The sequence below is a fragment of the Vicugna pacos genome, chromosome 13, assembly GCF_048564905.1.
Source record: "Vicugna pacos chromosome 13, VicPac4, whole genome shotgun sequence".
In the NCBI taxonomy this organism is placed as follows: Eukaryota; Metazoa; Chordata; class Mammalia; order Artiodactyla; family Camelidae; genus Vicugna; species Vicugna pacos.
The window spans coordinates 1,945,803-1,967,500 of record NC_132999.1 but is presented as its reverse complement, the minus strand read 5'-3'; the positions used below and the strand labels follow the sequence as shown (position 1 = coordinate 1,967,500).

The window sequence follows — 21,698 nt, the reverse complement described above, 5'->3', positions numbered from 1 at the left end:
TTAAGTTGTTATACTTCTTATCTATTGACAGTTAACAAAAAATAATTAATAATCATAATTGAAGAAACTGCTTAGAACTGTCATTATCTCACCTGGATTGCGGCAGTAGCCTCTATGTCGTATGTCTAGTATAGTGTGACAAGCTCATCCCAAGGTTTCGTGGGTGGAAAAGGTGTTTCTTCTGCTAATCTTGCCCGTGCTCACTTATACAGCTGCATTCATCTGGCAGCGGGCTGGCCCGGAGCACCCACCATGGCCCCCCCCACACGTCTGGTGCCTGAGCTGGCATGGCTGGGACAGCTGGGTGCTTTGGTTCTCTTCCACATGGCCTCTCTCCACGTGGTGTCTCGTCCTCCAGGGGCCTCTCTGTCTCCAGCAGAGCAGTCTGGACTGTAAATAGTAGTTGGGTTTTCACGAACAAAAACAAGCCCTGAGTCCTCTGGAGGCCTCTGCTTGGAACTCCCTGCCCATCATCAGTGTGTCCCTTCCATTACAGTTTTAGAATAAGTCAAAAGGCTAGCTCTGAGTCAGTGTGGAAGGAGGCAACATGATGATGTGAATGCAGGGAGGCAAGATTCATCTGAGGCCATTTAGTAAGAATCTACCATAGCTCCATAATGTTTCCCTGCTTTTCCCTGCCCCCCTCAGATCTACTCTTAACACAGGAGGTCATACAGTATCACTTCTCTGTCTAAGTCATTTCACTCAGAATAAAAGCCAGTCTTTATATTGGCTTACAAGGCTCTGTGTAATCCTTAGTCAAATAGGAATTTGTATTTCATATAAAACCAGTCCAAAGTTGGCATTCCGAGACCTATATAGCAGTTTAGTAAAGCCATCCAGGTCCCGGGCTCTCTCTCTGCTTTGTCATCCTTGTCTTTTTCCTATTTGTCTATTACTGGCTCAGGATGGCTCCTGCACCTTCAGGCTTTGGGTCTGCATTCTAGACAAAAGGAAAAGGAGAAGTGGAAGCTTTTCCCAAAATCCTGGGCTTCTCTGACAAGAATGTCACATAACTACTTCTAGCTGCAAGAGAGTTTGGGAAAGTGAGAATTTTATCTGTGCACTTTGTTGCATCTAACAAAAGGAAACTTTCTTAATAAGGAAAATAAAAGGATGGATACAACGAAGGCACCCAGCACTGCCTTTCAGTGCTATGTGCCAGAACTCTACTCTTGCTATGAATGCATGTTTCTTAGTCCCAGGCATAGCCAGTATTAGACTTGGAAGTGATATAGTCAAGGTAGTTGTAATAGTTCCATCTTGTAGAAAAAGAAATGGAAGGCTTAACATGGCCAATCTGACTGACTCCAAATACTTACTTCTTCCCATCATACTACATTCTAATGAGCCTTCTGTTAAAAGACACACACAAACACACACACACACTCTCTCTCTCTTACACACACAGAATAGCCTACGTATGTGTAAAGCTTTGCTGCTGCTTCAGGTTTTGTTTGGATTTCATGTGTATCTTCCTTAATACATCAGATACCTGAAAGAAAGCAAGATTGTACCACTTCCATTGCATAGCATTCACTGAATGTTTTGAATAAATGAAGTTTTTTTAAAAATTAAAAGATGGGAAAGCCAAACATAATTTTACAGATTGGCCAACAGGTACATAGATGGGATAACATGCTTGAGGGGCATAGCGAGTGACAAGAGCTGATGTTAGAACTGGTTTCTTGCTTTCTGATGGAGCATTCTCCCCTGAGACCCCAGAAGGTTGGATTAGGGAGATATTAGAGAATAAGGGGAAATATGTCCTCCCAGTATCCCTGAAGTAAGGCACAGAATACCCATTAATTAATGCAAATCAACTCGGTAAAGATGCAGTTCAAATAAAGGGAAATGGACACTCCTCTGAAAAGGCAGTGTGAGTGAAAGAGCCCCAAGCTGAGGGTCAGGAGACGGGGTCACTGACTTCTTTGTGGCCTGAGGCACGTTGCACAGCTGCTTTGAACCTGCTTTCCTCAAAACTGAAATCAGGGGAATTAGACTAGGTAACCTCAGAAACGCCTTCTAGCTAAGCGATACGTGAATCACATCCAGTGAGTTTTTATGGGCTCTAACACTCTTGGCATCTGTCAGGTCAGACTGTTTTGTATTTCTATAATACAGAGAAAGTTTAACAGCTTTTTCACTTCTTCTCTGGGAACTTGGCCAGTGAGAAGTAAACATCCTTTCCTATCTCTCCCTAAATGAAGTACTTGGTTATAAGTGACCGATTTTTTCTTCATTTTGTTCTTGGAATCTGATCCTGTTCTTATTTTAGTGGTTTTTTTCTCAAACTGCACTGTGAGTTTGTTGAAAGTAGTAAGTTTAAAATGTCATTTTATGTTTTAATCTGCAGATCAGAATTTCATTATTATATAAAATTTAAGACAGTTGTAATTATCAAATACATATTAACATACTTGTGTATTTAAAAACCCTTGATTGGGACATAATGTGGTCTAATTAGAGTGGAATGTGTATAGTCTCATCCCTTGCAATAGAATTGAATAGACTCGATACAACCTAGTTCAGTAAATAGCAGATACAATGTAGAGTATAAGATAATCCTTGTGAGTTTTTACATTTGCCAAGATTGAAATAAAGTGAAAGTTCCTTTTGATGTCTTTATAAAAAGTGTATTTTCCTCTTTATTAGACAGGCAGCATATATTCGTTGCTTTAAAAAATTGAGAAGGAAAACTTTGAAGAACAAAATGAAAATCCCTCTTCATTTTTTTTACCCAGAGATAATTATTGTCAATATTTTAATCTCTTCCCATCCAGTCTTTTTTACATTCTTACTTTAAACATAATTTGAAATAAAACTGTGTGTCCATAGTAGCAACTATGTCGAGCTGGACATATTGCTGTGAAATAATAAAAGGCATAAATAAAAGAAGCCTATCCTTATTCTTTAGACTGAAAGATTGAAATTATTTTGTTATGATATTTAGCATCCCGAACTTTGTCTTTTCTATACGTTGGTGTAAATCCCTGCTACTTGCAAGCTTTGTAAGGGAGTCTCCTCTCTGCCGAGCACATATTATTGATTACTTTAAAATTATTGAATTTATGATTCTGTATAGTAGTAATTTCTAATCATTTTCTTGGTTTATATTTCTAGAATTAGAATTACTGAGTCAAAGGGAAGCACTATTTGAAAGTTTCTCATGAGGTATTTCCAAATTTTATAAAGTCTTAATAGCTTACAGCTGGATTGTTGCCAACATTATGATTAGAAAAATCTTTGTCAGTTTGGTAGGTAAAAGTGGTACAGCCGTTCCTACCATAGCACAATTTTTTTCTTTAATAGAAATTAACACATATGTGCTTAGTGAACAGAGGACCGATATAAGTATAACATGGACACTGGGTTTCATCTGTAATTTTCCCAAGAATGTTAATATTTTGTAGCAGTTTTTGTTTGTTTGTTTTTTAATTTTAGAGAAAGTCTTAGCAATATATGAGGACCTTAAAATAAAGGCTGAAAATCCTGTGGAAGTTTGAGGCCTCTTTTGTTACTAAAGAATAGCCTTCTGTTGATCTGATTACCGTTCATTTGTAGATAAGATGCCTTTTCTATCTACTTTTGTTGTTGTTATTTTCATCTATCTTTTTGCAACTTGGTGTGACTTTCAAGTCTAAGACTTTATATCATTCTTCAGTTCTGGAATATTCTCACCCATTTATCTCTTCATGCTTCTCCCCTGTTGTCTTTATTCTCTTATTCTGGAGCTCCTACGAGGTAGATCTTGGGTCTCCTCATTTTATCTTACATGCCTTTTAATTTCTCATATTTCTGCCTGATGAATTCTGGGTTATCTGTCTGCCAATGTACTAATTCATTTTCTTGGTCTAATCTGCTATTTAACCTATCCACTGAGTTTTTAATTTATTTTGAAATTAAACTTTGAACTTCATCTAATTTTTTACTGTTTGTTTCTTACATATTGAAGTCTATTCCTTCTTTTATTTATTTAGCCACTTTAAATCTGCTTACCTAAAAATCATTTTGATTATACTGCTATAAATCCTGAGAATATTAGTTTCACTAATGATTTCCTTGTGTTTGGATTTGACCCATCTGATTTAAATGACTGCATTAAGGCTATGGATGATATAAAATTTAAAGTACACTGCTATAAAATAGGTAGGATTAATCATGAAAGTCTTGAAATAGTTTTTGAACAAGTATTTTATGATGGTGGATTTAGATTGATAGTGAAAGGAACAAGGCGTAAGAAAGATAGAGAACATAACAACAAACTGTTAGAGTACTTGACTAAAATCAAGTGGCTAAGTTTGCTGATTTCAGAAATAAAAGGTATGAGAATTATGAGGTTCCTTTTATTTACAGATAATTGGTGGAGGGTCATGAATACTATTAGGAGTTCAGTTTTGCGTTTAGATTATTTTTTTATTTCCTTTCTGAGCACATTAATGAATTTAAAAGGGAGTTTGTGCTTAGCGGTTGGATCTAACTTTGCTTCGTTTTGAAAAGATGAGTAAAGGTATCTACTGTTTACTTTTGGGGGAGGTGTGAACTTTATTATAGAGTACAAGAAGTTGAATGGTGGATGAAATTGTGAAGCTTGTAAACATAAATTAATATGTTACTTCCTGTAATGGAAACTACTGAGGAAAAGACTATCACTGAAGATTTTCACTGGTTAAATAGCTGTTAATGTTCCTGAGGCTAATTTCTTTTACCCGTGTCAAGAACATTATTACATTGCCTACTGTTGATTCCTGGCATTTATGATATAAATTGTTTTTATTTTTTTTTTAGAGTAGAGACATAATTTAATAGATGGAATATCATTTCATTTGTTCCCTGGGTAATAGCTCAGTGAGACAGCACATGCTTAGCGCGCACGAGATCCTGGGTTCAATCCTCAGTACCTCCAAAGAAAGAAAGAAGGAAAGAAAGAAGGAAAGAAAAGAAAAGAAAGAAACAAAGAAAGAAAGAAAGAAAGAAAGAAAGAAAGAAAGAAAGAAAGAAAGAAGGAAGGAAGGAAGGAAGGAAGGAAGGAAGGAAATAAGGAAATTAATTAATTAAAATTTTAAAAAGACTAACCACCCCCAGAAAAAAAAAAGTTTATTTCATTTGTTCCAAATGCAAGAGAATTGTATTTTCCAGTAGCCGTCACAGTTTATTGCAACTAAAAGTAAAATTTTGGGGAAAGAAGTAATAGAAAGTACTGTAACCTTTCCATTCTGCTCTCAGAGGGCATTTGTTTATCTTAAATGATTGATAATGTTGTATGTATCTCCTGCTCCTTTTCAGCAGGTATTTGAGCCATGCCACAACTAAAGATGGTAGTAAAAATGTGGTTACTAAAAATTCAGGCCTTTTAGAACCAGGAAGCAAGCATGCTAACCACATATGGTTTATATCTAATATCTAACTCTAGCTAATATAGTTGCTACGATTTAATATCATTTTCCCCTTTGAGCTTCCTGGAGTGTGAGTTACCTTTATCAGAAAGAGGAAAACATGGCTTTCTCAGCAGTGATAGCTTTTCCTGAATTCTAAATGAAGAATATTAAATAATGTAATTGACAAATCATTAAGAAAACAAAACAGAACTATTCTGCCAGGCATAAGCCCTGCCCTCAAATTGCTCATAGTCTTTGGAGTTGTCAGATAAGAAAAGGCATAATTGTTTAAATAAGATCCACATTATCAGAGCACACAGGGGAGAGGCATTTAATCTAAATTCTGAGAGAGGGCAGAGGCAGGAAATTCTTTTCCCGGGGGGAAAAAAATTGCAGTACACTTTGAAACAAAGTAAAAGTTAACTAAGCAAAGAAGGGACTAGGAAGAGATGATTAAAGAAAGAAGGAAAGGTGGTGCATCCCAAAGATGCAGCATGCATAGTAGCTGAGTCAAGAGAGACTGTCTCTGGCAGTAAATTTCTGTAATTTGATGTGATTGGAATTCAGGAAGCAAATTGAAAAGAAGGGGGAGTTGAAGTAGCCAGGGGTAACAGTTTTGGGGGGGTTTTGTTTGTTAGTTTTAACATTCTTTAAATACTAGTACCACAATTCTCAAACTCTGCAGCAAATCTCTTGGGGTGCCTCAGCCCACTCTCAGGATGCTGCATTACATTTTAAAATTTCAGGGAAACACAGTGACGCCATTTGTTGGATACCATGTGAACTAACTAGAATCGATAAAGTTGCAATATTAGGTTATTCCACATCTCTGTAGCACTGGCAGAACAGGAAATGAAGGCAGAAGGGAATGAATATCCAGTCTGATCTCAAAGTTTGAGAAACTGTGAAGTACCCAATAGGTAGACACATCCCATTAACAAGTAACTATGGTTATTAAAGAATGAAATAAAAATGTAATTTTTATTTCAATTTGTAATATTTCAGACAGCTGCTGAGTTGTGGTAAGTATTTACTAGGTTGTTTGGACCTTACTACTTAGTAAATGGAATTGTTAGGTATTTCTTTTGGCCTGTGAGGCATAAGGAAAAAATTGGAGACATTAAGTTCTGGCTTAGTACATAAATATTAAAGTACCAATTGGTGAAAGTGATTCATCTGATGTTTTCTAAGTCTATAAAGATAGAAATGAAAGTATCTAGACGAGTGAGGTTAGCTTAAACTTTTTTCATTTAAGCATTGTTTGCCTCAGTTCAGTTTATCTGACGCTAGACATCAAAAATTTGCCTATTTTTTGACAATAGTCATATGTGCTAGTGTTTTTAATAACCAGCCAAAGGTGGATTTCTAAACTTTGGAAACTGAATAGATGGATGATAGGACTTGTAAATAGTGAAAAGCGTAGACATTATTTTGGCCCAGATAGGAGATCATTCTATATCTACATGGGTGAGAATTTAAGGCCAATAGGTGTAGATCACCTATTTCTGGAGTTCTTAGTTAAGGTCCATGGTACCTGGAAATGGTATATACAAACATGAAATTTTCTTTGTTCTACTGATTTGGTTTGGTTTGGTTTTGTCAGAGTTTCAAAGGGGTTCCTGGCCCTAAGAAGATTAAGGAGAAATTTATACATCAGCTGCTTCATTTTTTGCATAGTATGCCTGTTGGCACAGGATAAACTGGTACTAAAGCCAAGACTAGATTCCCTGTCTTTCCATCTATTAACTCACTGCTTTGCAAAATCCATGTTTTTCAGAGGTTAAGATTTAGATGTATAGAGTGTTTGCACCAAGAATTTAAACAGAACTTATTTATATGGGTATGATGAATTCACAAAGAAATTAAAGAAAATCTTTTTAGTTAATTAGATCTGTGATTCAAAAGGTACATAAAGGGTGCATGGTGGAATATAAATTTCTCTTTTCTATGTCCTTTACAAAATCGGTTCCTCTTACCAAGGTAAAAGTTCACTCTAGTTTCTTGTGTTTCAGAAATTAAAAATTTAAAAACTCATAGTATTATAGTAATGGAGTTTAAAACAGTGAAAGATACACGAATAGTTAGAACTTAACGTTACTTGTTTTAAATGTACATTAGATGTGCTTACCTAATTTGATTTTCATTTTAAGATGAATATTGTCTTAGGTTCTATCAATGGGACATAATTTAGACATTTTTTTACTGATGATTTTTATGTAGTGAGTCAACCAAATTAGCAGTTGGGATAGTTTGCCATGAAATATATAAATAGAATTCTGAAAATAGTCTTCCTGAGCCCTAATTCCTCACTAAAAAGTGGTCCTAAGATACAGGTTTTTTTTTTTTGCCAATATTTATTTTTAAGAGGTTTCTTACACAAGAAAAAATAGAATTTTATCTCACCTGTGGAATTTAATAATAATTTTCACTTGTTAAGTGACTTCGTGGGCCAAGTATTGTATTTGGAGCTTTATACATACAATATTTTGAATTACCACATTATCTCTGAAAAGTGCTGATATTATTATTTAGATTTTACAAATGATGAGATGGAGTATTTGAAAGGTCAGATAACTTGCCTGAGATTCACAGTGTGGGTATTGGGATCTAAATTGGGTTCGGAGAATATCAAAAATCCATTGTCTATTTATACAAACCAACAGTGTCTTTGTGTGTAGATGTATTGTGTTTATTGTAATATAAATTTGTCAGGTAATGATTTTTAGTGAGTGGGCAGAGTTTTTAAAGAATTGCTTTATGTACAGTTTTATTATTATAACGCGTATTTTACTGAGCAGCTAACTTTCCTAAACTCCCACATTTGTATGTTTATTTTTTTTTGTAGGGAGATTCCCGAAGTCCTCTATTTTCTGAGAATGTGAGTGCTGTTCAAAAATTAGACTTTTCAGATACAATGGTGCAACAGAAATTGGATGATATCAAGGATCGAATTAAGAGAGAAATAAGAAAAGAACTGAAAATCAAAGAAGGAGCTGAAAATCTGAGGAAAGTCACGACAGATAAAAAAAGTTTGGCGTACGTGGACAACATTTTGAAAAAATCAAATAAAAAATTAGAAGAATTACATCACAAACTACAGGAACTAAATGCGCATATTGTTGTATCAGATCCAGAAGATGTTACAGGTATATACGTATTTTATTTAATGTTTATATAGTATACTAATAAGAAATGTATTATTTTAAAAATAGTAAGATTTATGACATGTATAGTTTTTAGCTTTTCTGAAAGTACAGGGACTGTATTTTCTCCTACAGTTAAGATCTTGTTTATATTCTGTTCAGGAGTGCAGTGAGTTGATAGATATGAAAATTAAAACATTTACTTAGAGATGACTAACTCTGCTGTCTGTTCTCTAACCGTTTGTCACTAAGACATTACTTAAAGTCATTTTCCAGTGTTAAGGTTTTGTATTGAGTCAACCACACGCTCTTACCTGATTCACCCTCGTGATCAGCAGCACGAGTTTGCCAGATGACTTTAAAGTTAAAAATGTTATTCCTTGAAAATGTAGTTAATCAAACCTGTAATCTTTGTTCTTTGTGCTCTAAGCAACTGAATTAACAGTTAAACCACTAGGCATTTTATTTAAAAAAGAAGAAAATTTTAAAAGCCAAACATTACCTTTTTTCTTCAGTATAGAAAAAGAAAAGAAAATACAACCCATAATCCAGCCTAAGAGCATAATTTTTAAACAGCAGAGTTAACAGATGTTCATGTTGAAAATTTTTCAGTGGTACAGAACGTAAATATAGAAAAATGACCTCTATCCGCTCCAGGCCCTCTTCCTAAAGGAAGCAATGCTTTTTTGTTGTATATCCTTCCAGAAAAAAATTCCGTATTTACGTCAGTGTCCGTTCACATGTGCTTTATTTCGAAAACTTTGTCCTTAAAAAATCACACGAGACACATTTGATCTGAGTTTTGTCTGTGCAGAAATGATCGTATTGGGCTAGGCATTTAGTCTCTGTCACCCTTAATTTCTTCATTTGTGAAGTAAAGGAGTAGTGTGTGTGGAATAATGTATCTAGCGCTATAAAATTTTTAAAAACCTGTGTGATTAGCTAATAAAAAACAAATGTAACTAAAATTACACTTAAGAAACTATATAAATTTAACTAAGAACCACAAATTGACAATTTTAAAAGTCGCATAAAATACTTCTGATATTCAGTGTACTTGATAGAACTTGTTTTAATGCATCACTTTCAGCATCTGGGACTTACCTTAGAGATTTCATTTGGAGACTCTCTGTGTAGAAATTTCAATCTTGTAAGAATAATTGAATCTTAAAAATGAAAAAAATCATAAAGAAACCAGCCTTCTTATTTTAGAGCTGAAATAATCCCCAAAATGTGAATTAATTTGCCCAGAATTACAAAACTAGCTAAATAACTCAACTCCTCATCTAGTATCTTCTCACCAGCACATTCAGTAATTATAAGTGGAAATTCATATTATGAAATGCTTTTTTTAGCAATGTCATGTAAACTTAGAAATAGCCTGTTCTGTTGGAACTCTGACGAGCTCTACATTTTTTGCCCATTACTTCTTTAGAAGAGGTCTAAAATAGGAAAGTGAGCTGGAGCTTTAAACTCTATTTAGAGAAAGCATTTTCCTACTCACAATACCAATAACCACCTTGTAACTGGAATCTAAATGAGTTTTTGCCACACAAATAGCCCATTTGGTTTCCCCAGTCCTCTTTAAAAAATTAACTCTACTGAACTGTATAAGTTACATATGATAAAATGCACATATTTTAAATGTATGATTAGATGAGTTTTAACAAATGTTTATACTTAGGTAACCATCACTACAGCCAGTGAGCCTGAACGTTCCCATCATTTCAGTGGTTCTTTTGTATATGTACTTCCTAGTCCATCTCCAGTCCCTGTCCCTGGCTTTAGGTAACTACTGGGCTGCCTTCTATCACTTCAGATTAGATTTTTCTTTCCTAGAGTTTCATATAAAGAAATGATCTTTTAGTCCTTCTATCAAATTCCTTATCTCCCTCAAAAGCCAATTTGGTTATCACTGTGAAACCTTCCCTGACTTTCTCTGGTTATCTTCTCTGTCCTACTTTGTCCACTCATTGTGGTGTCACATTGTATCACAATTTATTTCTGTACACTTTTATATCACTTAGTAAACTGTATGATCCTTGAGGGCAGGGGCATGTTTTCATTCATCTATTTTCAAGACTTACAGAGCCTGGAACATAGTAGGTGTTTAGTTGTAAATATTATATTTTTTAAAATCCCAGCAAGTAAAAATCTTACATTGGTTTTTGTAATCAATACCATAGTATAATTTATTATGGTGCTTTAAAATTTTAGTAACTTGGGGAACAACACCTTAAATGAAAGCTTTAGAATAAATAAATCCAGAAACATTCTTTGCTGTTCATTTAATACTGACTTTTCAGATAATTGCAGGGCAAGTGTTGATACGAAATATGGCTTTCTACTATGACTTATTAATACTTCACTTTGTTTGAAATGAACTTGACAAGTTAATTAAAATTCAAGTTTATTTTAAAAAATAGTTCTCTTTGCAAATGGTGTATTCATACACTTGGTAATAAGTTTTTTTGGGTTTTGTTTTTTTCATTTTGTCTCATTACTGAGTTGACCACATTACCATCGACAACAACACAGGATTAAAGGTAGTTCAACATTAATTTTAGGGCAGATTGCCATAAAATTTTATAAAATTTACATGGCATACTAAAATGGACAAAATTATTTATTTTAGGATAGGTCTAGTAACATAAAGATTCAAGGACCTAGTACTTTGCTTTCAGTCCTCTGAAGTATGTGGATTAATAAATGTGTGCAGAGGTATTTGACCAATGCCTCTTGTCTTGGAAGTGTGCAGGCAGAGTGACCGATTCAAGGCAGGGAGGACGTCACTTAAGTCCGCACTGTGGGCGAGTTCTGTGACAGCAGTCAGGAGGCCCACTCTTGCCTTCCTTCTGCAGTAGTTAACTTTACTGCTGTTGGCTTTCTAATTTGTAAAGTAAGGACTTTTATCAGGTGAACTTTAAGGCTTTTAACTATAAAACTCTGAAGTGTTGCTTATTGTAATGTCAAGATCTGATCATTTCAGACTGTTACTTGTAAAATATAAGTGTTTATTCTTAAGAGTAGTAAAAGGTGAATTTTCTAATGTTCTCTTCATTCCCATGATACTCTAAGCTTCCCGTTCACCTTCCATATACTTCAAAAATAGTCTCGTGGGGTATTATTATTACCCAACATGGAGATTATAAAGATATTGTAAAATGAGGCCGAATGCCTCATTGGATCTCTGTAGAGCAGCAATCAAAGCCTTGGTTGATACCTGAGACTGTAGAAGGAAATACTTAAGAAACAACCACTTTTCTAACTCTTTGGACTCTTATGTATCGTCCCTAAAGAAGAGGACAAGACTATTTCTCATTTTATTAAGTCTAGCTAATACTTTGTTTCGTGTAAGCCCCTCTGTTTTTATCTTATTTCCTTTGCTTGTACCTCTTCCCATTTCCGTTTTCTCAGACCCCACAAACTTAGATTGATTTTTACCCTTTGAGGTACTGAATGTTTTCTTAAATATCTGGAATGTTCAGAAAGGAAATACTGCTTTAGTATAGAACTAATAATATTGAAATTTTTTGGAGTTAACCTTGGAAATTCTTCTAAATCCCAGAGAATATGCCTATATTGAGGGAGTTTTCTTTTTTATGACTAAAATGTAGATTATGAAGTCTTTCTTGAATGAGTAGAACTGAGAATTTAAACTTCTTTTTTTGTTGACCTGTCCACCTAAATGTGACATAGAAATTATGGTTGAATTTTATATATATTAAAATATAAGTGTGACCTGGTTTGTTTATGTAATTTCTGTATATTCCCTATTTCTGATTGAATTTCCCATTTTGAAGTAAACATTTTATATTAAGTTGTGAACGCCTAAGGAAAGGATTGCCATTAGGTAACCAGCTGTGGTCATTAATTCACCCCTGGGTTTGTTTTTGCTAAAATCATGAGAATATATGATTCACAGATCCCTAATACTTGAATTCTTTGATGATATATATTTTTAAGGTAGTACATAGTAAAATTGATTATTTTGATGTGCATCATTCCATGAATTTTAAGATACAGACAGGTTGATCTAAGCACCACCACAATCAGGAACAGGAAGAGCACTATCCCTTTGTAGTCACACCCTCTCCTACTTCATATTCTCTGGCAACCACTGGTCTGTTCTCTGTCACTTAACAGTTTGCTTTCCAAGAGTATCATGTAAATGGAATCATGAAGTGTATAACCTGCTGAGGCTGGCTTCTTCCACCCACTGTATTGCTCTTTGAGATTCATCCAGGTTGTTGCATTTATCAATCGCTCATTCTTTTTTATTGCTGAGTAGTAGTCCATTGTATAGATGTACCACACTTTGCTTCTCCATTCATTCACCAAGAACATTAGGATTGTTTTCCAGTTTGGGACAATTATCAGTAAAGCTGCTGTAACTATCCTTGAAAAGGTTTTTGTGTGAACATGTTTTCAGTTCACTTTCATAAATACTTAGGAGTGTGATTGCTAAGTTATATGTTAGAGTATGCTTAACATTATAAAGTGCCAAAATGTCTTCCAGAGTGGCTATGTTATTTTTCATTCTCACCAGCAATATATGAAAGTTCCAGTTGTTCTCCATCCTCTCCAGCACTTGACACTGACAATGTATTTTTTAACCAGTCTAACAGGTGTATAGTGGTTGATGATATATATTGTAATTAGGAAGAGGAAAGAAAAACATAATAAAGTAGCACCATCTTAAGGAGAATTTCGGAAAGAACTGTGCATGCGTTAGGTACAGAGTTATGTACGGAGTGAAGAAGATACACAATGTGCAGTTTTCAGATATTAAGATATAATATAACAGATATAAGCAGCTCTGAAATTTTTAATGCCTAGATTGCACATTTCACCTTAAACAAAAAATTTTACAACCCACAGTCTTATCCATGCTATTTTTATAAAATACTAAGAAAGCCCAACCAGGAGTTATAAAATACTTAAGCAAAATTCTTAAGTTAATGACATCGAATAAAGATCATCCTAAGTATACAAAATAACTGATTAAGCATCCATTAATAATCAGTGAGCATTTATTATAGTATGAGCAGGTTCCACATGGCTGCATAAGGTAAGCATATCTGTTTAAACAAGAAAGGTGGATTTGGGGGGGAATCTAGTCAATTTAACTGTGACACATGTCAAGAATCTGGAGCAGTTTATTTTTTAAATATCAGTTTATAAGTACTAAGTGAAAACCAAAATGTTGACCAGTGAACAGCAAGTAAGAGACTTAGAGATTGAAGTTTGTAAAGGAGATGGATATAAATAGTAAGCTGAGTACTTCTAATGCTTTCATTGGTTTTGCTTTGGCTAGGTTTACTTCAGTTATATTCCCTCTTATTTTTTTAATGCAATAAATAGCCTTGTTCTATAAAGCAGACATCCTGGCTGTACAAGCACCACTTAATGAATACTGCGTGTTGGGAATCAGCTGGATGTGAAATAAACACCAGGTTTGTGTGATCTAAGGTCTCACCCAGCTGGACCATCGCGTAGTTAGGTGGCTGTGTGCCACTTGCAAGCCCTCCAGGCCTCGTTTTTCTTGTTTGTAAAACAAGATGCAGACTATATATGTATATATTTTTTTCTTTCTAAGGTGTTATGTGAACAAAGTTTTAATGGCTTGAGGAAAGGTCAAGTATAAGGCATCTAACTAAGCTTTTCTAATTCTGAACATGAACCCCCTGTTTGGATGTAAGTATAATCTGAGGAAGCTTTCCTGGGGCTGGGAGGTAAAGATTCCAGTTCAGTTACATTACTAACCTGCGAGAGAATCAAGGAACCAGTGCAAGGCTGAGCCTTAAGGAGTCAGGAGCCTTGTAAGGATTGAGATTGCTCCTGTGTGCTAGAGCTCAGCTCATTTTGGAAGCCAGATGCTCAGTTAGAGATTTAGAGAAAATACTAAAAAAGCACCAGAAACAGTGTATCTGTTTTTCTACACATTGTTGGGGAAACTACTAAAAATCCACCTTTTGAATTCTGGCCTTGGAAAACCTCATCCCTAGGGAGATTTTAACCATATAATATTTTCTGCTGACATCCAGAGTGGTATTTCAAGCCAAGATGAGTTTTCTGGGCTTCATCTGATAATTTATAGCCTTATAACTTTATGGGAATTACCTGAATGTCCTATTGGCTTTGCCTCTTATCATGTTTAAAATTGAACTCTTCTTCCCGGGAACAGTACCTCTAAATCTTTCCCTTTGTTTTCTGTCCTGTTAACGGCATGACCCAAGTAATCCATATCTAAAACCTGACTTTTACTCAGATGTCTTCCTTTCTTTTCCTGTCACTGTCCAAAGTAAGTCCAGTCACCCAGCCCTGTGGAGTCTACCTATGATGTAGGTCTCAAAACTGTCTCTCTTCTCTGTCCTTCCTACCAAAGCTTACAAGCTCAGTATTTGTCCAATCTGATGTAAACATTGTTAGCAGTATTTTTTGTATAGTATTCAGATTTGATTCTGTTACTTGCTGTAAACCTTTCAGTGGCTCTCCATTCCCTACAGAATATAGTGCAAATTTGTATCATTTCAGAGATGCCTTTCATATGACCTGGCTTGACCTGTTACTTAAATTTCTGCTACTGTTCCCCCAAATCTAATTTTCTCACTTTTCCTCCTACCATTTACTTTTGCTGTTATCTTTTTTTAATGTCTCTATATGTATGTGTGTGTGCGTGTGTGTGTGTGTGTAGATTGGTACAATCTGGAAGACTAACTACACAGTTTTTTTCAGTTTGGAAGTGTATTTGAAAATGTTCATATATACATACATATACTGTTATTTGTATAAACACATACCTGTTTATAGGTACATACAGACTGAGCCTGACTCTGAGCTCTTTGAGAAAAGGAATTTTTTTCACTGTTTTACTCAAGTCCTTAGCATAATATCTGGATACACGTATGATATAACCAAGTCCCTATGTTAAATTCCCTTTGTTCAAAATGTCTGGTGTGCTTTCTGTTTCTGTCAACTAGACTCTGACTCGTACACCCGCTTCCCACACCATGTAACAGACCTAGAATGCTTTAACTTAGGTCTGCTTAACTCCTCTTAACTTGCGTGCCTTTGTTGTCCGTATTTCTAGTTCTGTCATTTTATCTTCAGTTCCACAAAGTAGATCTAATTGTTACTGTTTTATATATTCATTGTCGGTTTATAATTACCCATGTTTACCATTTTCTTTGTTCACCATTTCTTCAGTGCTTCTCAGATCTTCCTTCTAGACATTTTGGGTTTTTCTTCTTCCTAAAGGTATATACTTTGTAAACGTATTTCCCCTGATTTATCATTCTGCTTTGAAATTTATTTTCTCTCAGTACCTGGAAACTACTGTTTTCTGTCTTCTGGATTCCCCTGTTGTTGAGCCGGCAGCTGGCAGTACAATGGCTGGATCTGTGCAGATACTCTGCCTTTCCCCCCAGCTATTTTTAAGAAACTCTTTGTCTGCAGTGTTCTGTTCTCTGAGTATGGTAGGTTAGATTTTCTTTCATTTAAGCTACTTGGGATTTGTAGATCTCTGAATCTGAGATTTGTGTATTTCGTTGATTATGGGAAATTCTTGGCCCCTATCCCTTTGAATCTTGTACCACCTGTATTCCCTCCACTCTTTAACTGGGAACTCCAGTTAAATGCATGGTACTTTCTTCAAGTCTGTCTCTATTTTTCTAGTACTTTCTTTACGTGTGTCCACTTCGCTCTCAATCACATATATTGTATCTCTAACTTCTGTTATGTTTATTTTTTAATACTACAAGTTCTATTTTGTTAATCTTAGTAATTTTTGATAGTGTCTTGTCCTAGTCATTCTTTTGATACCTTTTTTTTTAGTTTTACATATTAAATATATGTTTTCATGTTTTGTGTGAGATAATGACAACAAATGAAATCTTGGCCGTTCTGCTCCTGGAGTTTATTTCTCTCGTGATGATTTTTCTTCCTGCCTGTGCTTTGTGATTTCTAATTGTGTGTACATTTTCCCTGGAACTTTATCTGTGGGAATTATTGTAGGTCTGGGTTTAAAGTACCTTCTTTCAAAGAGGATTTGTGTTTGTTTCTGTAAGATATCTGAAAGCATTATCAGTCTGAGGTCAATTAAAATACAGTTTAACCTTAATTTTACGGGACCATGTATGATTTCTTGCCTCAGACCTATATTGAGAGCAATAGGAATTTTTAAAGAATATCCATTTCCCCTCCCCCCAGTCACCCCAAGCCAAAGGCAAGTCAACACATAATTCAGCCGTTATGGATGACAACCTTTTAAGGTTCCTGTCTTTAATCATGTTATTCCTGATCTGACTGCCCCCACGTTGTAGGATTCCTCAGGCCTTTTCTTGGGCTCTTATTAAAATCCAAGTTTTACTTCACCAGGATGATGAAAACCTAACAAGTCTTTTTTGTTCAGAAAAGCAAAAGCATTCTCAGAAGCAGAAAGGTACAGATGTCTGCTGCTGTCTGTCCTGGAACTGGGTCACATGCTCTCTGCACTCACTGCTTTCTCCCTAGGTCCCAACTGCAAGTAAAACTGAGAAATGGGGGGGGGGGGGCGTTGTTTCTTTATTTGTTTTCTTTTCCCCTTAACCTGCCTCTTATTTAAAGCAAGAGAGGAGACTGGGCACTGGAGTATTAAGTTAGTCAACCCACAGTGTCAGGTACTTAAAGACTGCAAGTGTCTTCTAACTATGTAATTTATTTGAAGTGTTTTGTAGCACCTTGATTTTTATAGGTAATTTTTATCTCTTCCTGAGTTACTTTTTGTGAAATTATAATTTCCTAAGATGTTCTCCATTTTATATGATTTTCAAAGTTATTGACATAACATAATATCTGTGTTATTATCTATTCAAAGTCAATATACATCTGTAGTAACGTTCCTTCTTTCACTCCTAGTATTGGCATGTTCATTTTTCTTCCTTGACCACTTTCCAAGATTTGCCATATTACTAGTCTTCCCTCTTCACAAAAAATAACTTAACTTTACTGATACTTTCTTTTGTTTTTGTTTCTATTTTGTTAAACTCTATCCTAATCTTTATTAATTCCTTTCTCCCATTTTTGAAATTATTAGGTTAAAAAAAAAACTAAGACAGATGCTTAGCACTTTAAATTTATTCTTTTTGTCCCCTAATATGTGTATTCAGATTCTGAATATTCTCTAAGTATTACTTTAGCTGCATCACAAATGTTTTGATGTGTAAAATTTTTTAAATTATTTTTATTGAGATAATTGAGTCATAACACTGTGTGAGTTTAAGGTGTACAACATACTGATTTGATACACTCATATATTGCAGTATGGTCACCACCACAGCATTAGCTGACACCTCTGTCACATCATTATCATTTTTTTTGCGATGGGAACGATTAAGATCTGGTCTCTTAGCAGCTCTAAAGTTTATAATAAGTATTGTTGTCTGTAATTACTATGCTGTGCATTAGATCTCCAGAACTCACCTTATCTACTAGTTCCAAATTTGTATTCTTAAACTACACATCCCTAGTTCCCCCAGCCTCTTGTAACCATCATTCTGCTCTCTGCTTTTGTAAGATCTGGGCTTTTCTGGATTGCATACGGAAGTGACATTGTATTTGCCTTTCTCTGTCTGATCTATCTCACTTAACACAATGCCCTCAAGATCCATCCATGTTGTTGCAAATGGCCAGATTTCCTTCTTTCTCGTGGCTGAATAATATTCCATTGTATAAATACATACCACATCTTCTTCATCCATTCATCTGTTGGTTGGCACTTTGATTGCTTCTGTATCTTGGCTATTGTGAGTAATGCTGAGGTAAACATGGGAGTGCATATATCTCCTTGATATCCTATTTTCATTTCCTTTGGATATATACCCAGGAGTGAGATTGCTAGATCATATGCTAATTCTATTCTTAATTTTTTGAGGCACCTCCATACTGTTTTCCCTTGTGGCTGAACCAATTTACATTCCTATCAACAGTGCACAAGGGTTCCCTTATCTCCACTGCCTAGTCAACACTGGTTGTCTCTGGTCTTAAGTGTGTACTTAAGAGTAGATGCGACATTTGCTGTTATAATTTAAAGGTGGTTCTTTAAGAGTCGAAAAAGAATTTCATCTCATGGAGTTTTTTTAATTGCTTTTTTAAATGAAGAGAACATTATTGCAGAGGTCTGGTTACCCCTGTTTGAAATATGTTTCACTGTGAAGAAAAATATTTAACAGATATACTGGCAACCACGTTTTATAATGCTGCAACTTACCATAATCTTTAAGAAAAAATGGAGAGAAGAAAAGTAGCGAATTAAAAGGGAAAGTAGGTGAAATCTAAGGAAGATGGGAAAGTGTTTCTAAATATGTAAAAACTGAGGTTTGTAAAATAAGATTTATCTAAGTTAAATTCCTGGCTTGGCATATACTTTTGTGACCTTTGCAAATTACTTAACCTCTCTGAGGTTTTTTTGTTTGTTTGTTTGTTTGTTTGTAAAATGAGGTTGTATCGCAAACCTTTGTGAGTTCCTTTGAAGATTGAATGGCAGAAATATTAGCTATTTGACTGAGCCCTGACATGTAATTTTATTGAGCCCTACACTTTGACTTAAACATTATACAGGATTTATCTTCACAGTAACCCCCAATTTGTGGTTAGGTAACTGCAGCACAGAGATATTAAGTAAGTATACGATCAAGACCACACCAGTAAGTAACAGCCACAGGATTTTAACCCAGGCATCCTGACCTCACGAGCCCAGACTCTTAACATTGTATTATTTCTTCTGTTCTTATAGTTCTTATTAAAACTGAGGGTATATTTTTTCCATAAAAGGTGTTAAGTTTTATAATATTATTATGAATTCACAGACTATTAGAATCAATAGGTATTTCAGTGTCTTAGACAACTTGCTTTAATGTGCAAGAATTTCTTGTGTAGTATCTTTAACAGATTGTAATCTAGTTTCTATGTAAATGCTTCCAGAGAGAGGGGATTTTATTACATATTAAGGCAAGCCATTTCATTGTTAGATAATTCAAAATGCAAGGAATTTCTCTTTATCCTCTGATAACATTTTTGTGCTCACTGCTTTTACCCACTGGTTCTAATTCTCTGCCCTGTGAGGTAATAGTAAGTGGACAGCTTCTTTCATAGACAGTTATTTAAATATTTAGGCAAGAATCATTTCTTTTTCTCATCCAAGGCTAAACACAATCAAGTATTTTACAAACAACACATTTCTGTACTCTTCTCAACAGAGGGCCTTTTACTCTTAATGCATTCCAACTCTTTTTAAAAATGTGCTTACTATAAATTAACTTTATGTACCAAATTTTGTGTAATTTTTGTTTCTTCCATGAGTCTTATATTATTTATGTGAAAAAATAAAATAAAAGGAATGGGAGGAAGAAAACCTAACTGTTCACAGATTTGAATATACTTTTCAGTCATTGCTGTACTGTGCAGTTCATTTATGGACTCAACAGAGATACACTTAACACTTGTACAGTGACCACTACTGTTTAATGTTTATTGAGTATTTATTATGCACCATGCCCTCTTCTAAGCTCTTTGCACATAACTTATTTAATCACAATCCTGTGAGGTAGATGTTATTTTCACTATTTGACAGATGAGGAAGATGAAGCACAGAGCTGTGAAGTCATTTATCCCATATCACATGGTTTGTACTGAACCTTGGTGCCAAAACTGAGATTCAGACCTAGGCACAGCTGCTATCATGTGTGGTGTGTGTGTGTTTATATCTCTTAGTCTAGACTGTGTTAACAGAGCACCACTGACCAGGTGGCTCAAACAACAGAAATGTACATCTCACAGTACCGGGAGCTGAGAGCTCTGCGGTCGCGGCGCCAGCACAGTCGGGGTTCTGGTGAGGCCATCTTCCTGGTTTGTAGACAGTGTCCTCTCAGCACATCCTCACGTAACAGGCAGAGACTGCCCTTATGACCTAGTTACCCCCTGAAGACCTCACATCCAGGCACCCTCACATTAGGTCTTCAGGATACAGATTTTGGGGGAACACAAACATTTCGTCCATAGCAGTATGTTAAGTACTTCTTTTGTGAGCCAGATCTGAAAACTTACCTACCTTTTATGTTAGCTTTCTGTAAGTGTATGTCACTTGTAAACATCAACTTTCGGAGCAGCTCATTTGTAATTTGGGAAATTCAGTTACAATAGAAACCTTTCTTGAATTTGAATCCTAGCTAATAACTGTAACTTTACCTATTTCCTGATGTGTAAAATGTGGATAATATCTGCCTCAAAAGGTTATTTTAGGATTAATATGCATATATACACATACCTGTGTGTACATAAGTACGCTGGTACATGCGTGAGTATGCACACATGTACACAGTCTAGTATAGCTGTTTACAAGGCTTTTCAATAGCAAAGAGGCAGCATAGCGCGGCAGTTACTACGATGGACTTTGGAGCAGAGCTGACTTACTAGCTGTATGACCAGGCCAGTTTCCTAACCTCCCTGTGCCCTAGTTTCCTTTCTGTAATGTAGGTGTGATGCTTGTTACAGGGCTGTTATGAGGGTTAATGAGTCAATAAAGCACTTAGAGCAGGACTTACACCTTGTAAAGCAGTATATAAATGATAGAATAGTATTATTTTATATCAATATCTAGCACAGTATCTGTATTTTGTTAAGTTAATTAACAAATTATGTTTAAATAAATATTGTTAAATAATATTTAAACATAAATAACTTTTAACTAGTGAATTTTTTAAAGGAGTTTAAAGCCCAAATATGAAACACATTCATTAGAATTGGTCAATCACACCATCTTTTATTGCAGAGGAGAGAGGGAACCCTGAAACACAAAGGTTAAGTGACTTGCAGTTCACGCAGCTTTCTGGTGATTACCATGTTACTTATAGCTAAACCAGATCTAGCACCCTAGTCTTTTTTTTTTTTATTCAACTGAGCAAGGGACCTAGTGTGGCTAAAACTCAAAGTAATGAACTTCAATATGAGGAATTTTCGATACGTGGTAGAATTATTAGAGGTGTTTCAACAATAATGGATTACCCAGAATAATTAGAGTGTTCTATTTTAGGTTTTTTGGTTTTGTTTTTGTTTCAAAATGTAAGCACCATGGTATGCTTTATGAGAGCAAGGGACGTGATATTTTGGTCTTCCTACACCCCCTACCATCATAGTAGAA

The 21,698-nt window shown here is 35.2% G+C and overlaps 1 protein-coding gene across 1 annotated transcript in view; it reads left to right on the top strand.

The window, feature by feature from the left end:
* The window catches only part of PKN2 (protein kinase N2), a 110,999-nt gene that overhangs the window by 31,560 nt on the left and 57,741 nt on the right, over positions 1–21,698 (top strand). The window contains exon 2 of the mRNA XM_072974013.1: positions 8,224–8,524. Coding sequence (XP_072830114.1) covers positions 8,224–8,524 — 301 coding nt within the window. The remainder of the gene's footprint in view (positions 1–8,223; positions 8,525–21,698) is intronic.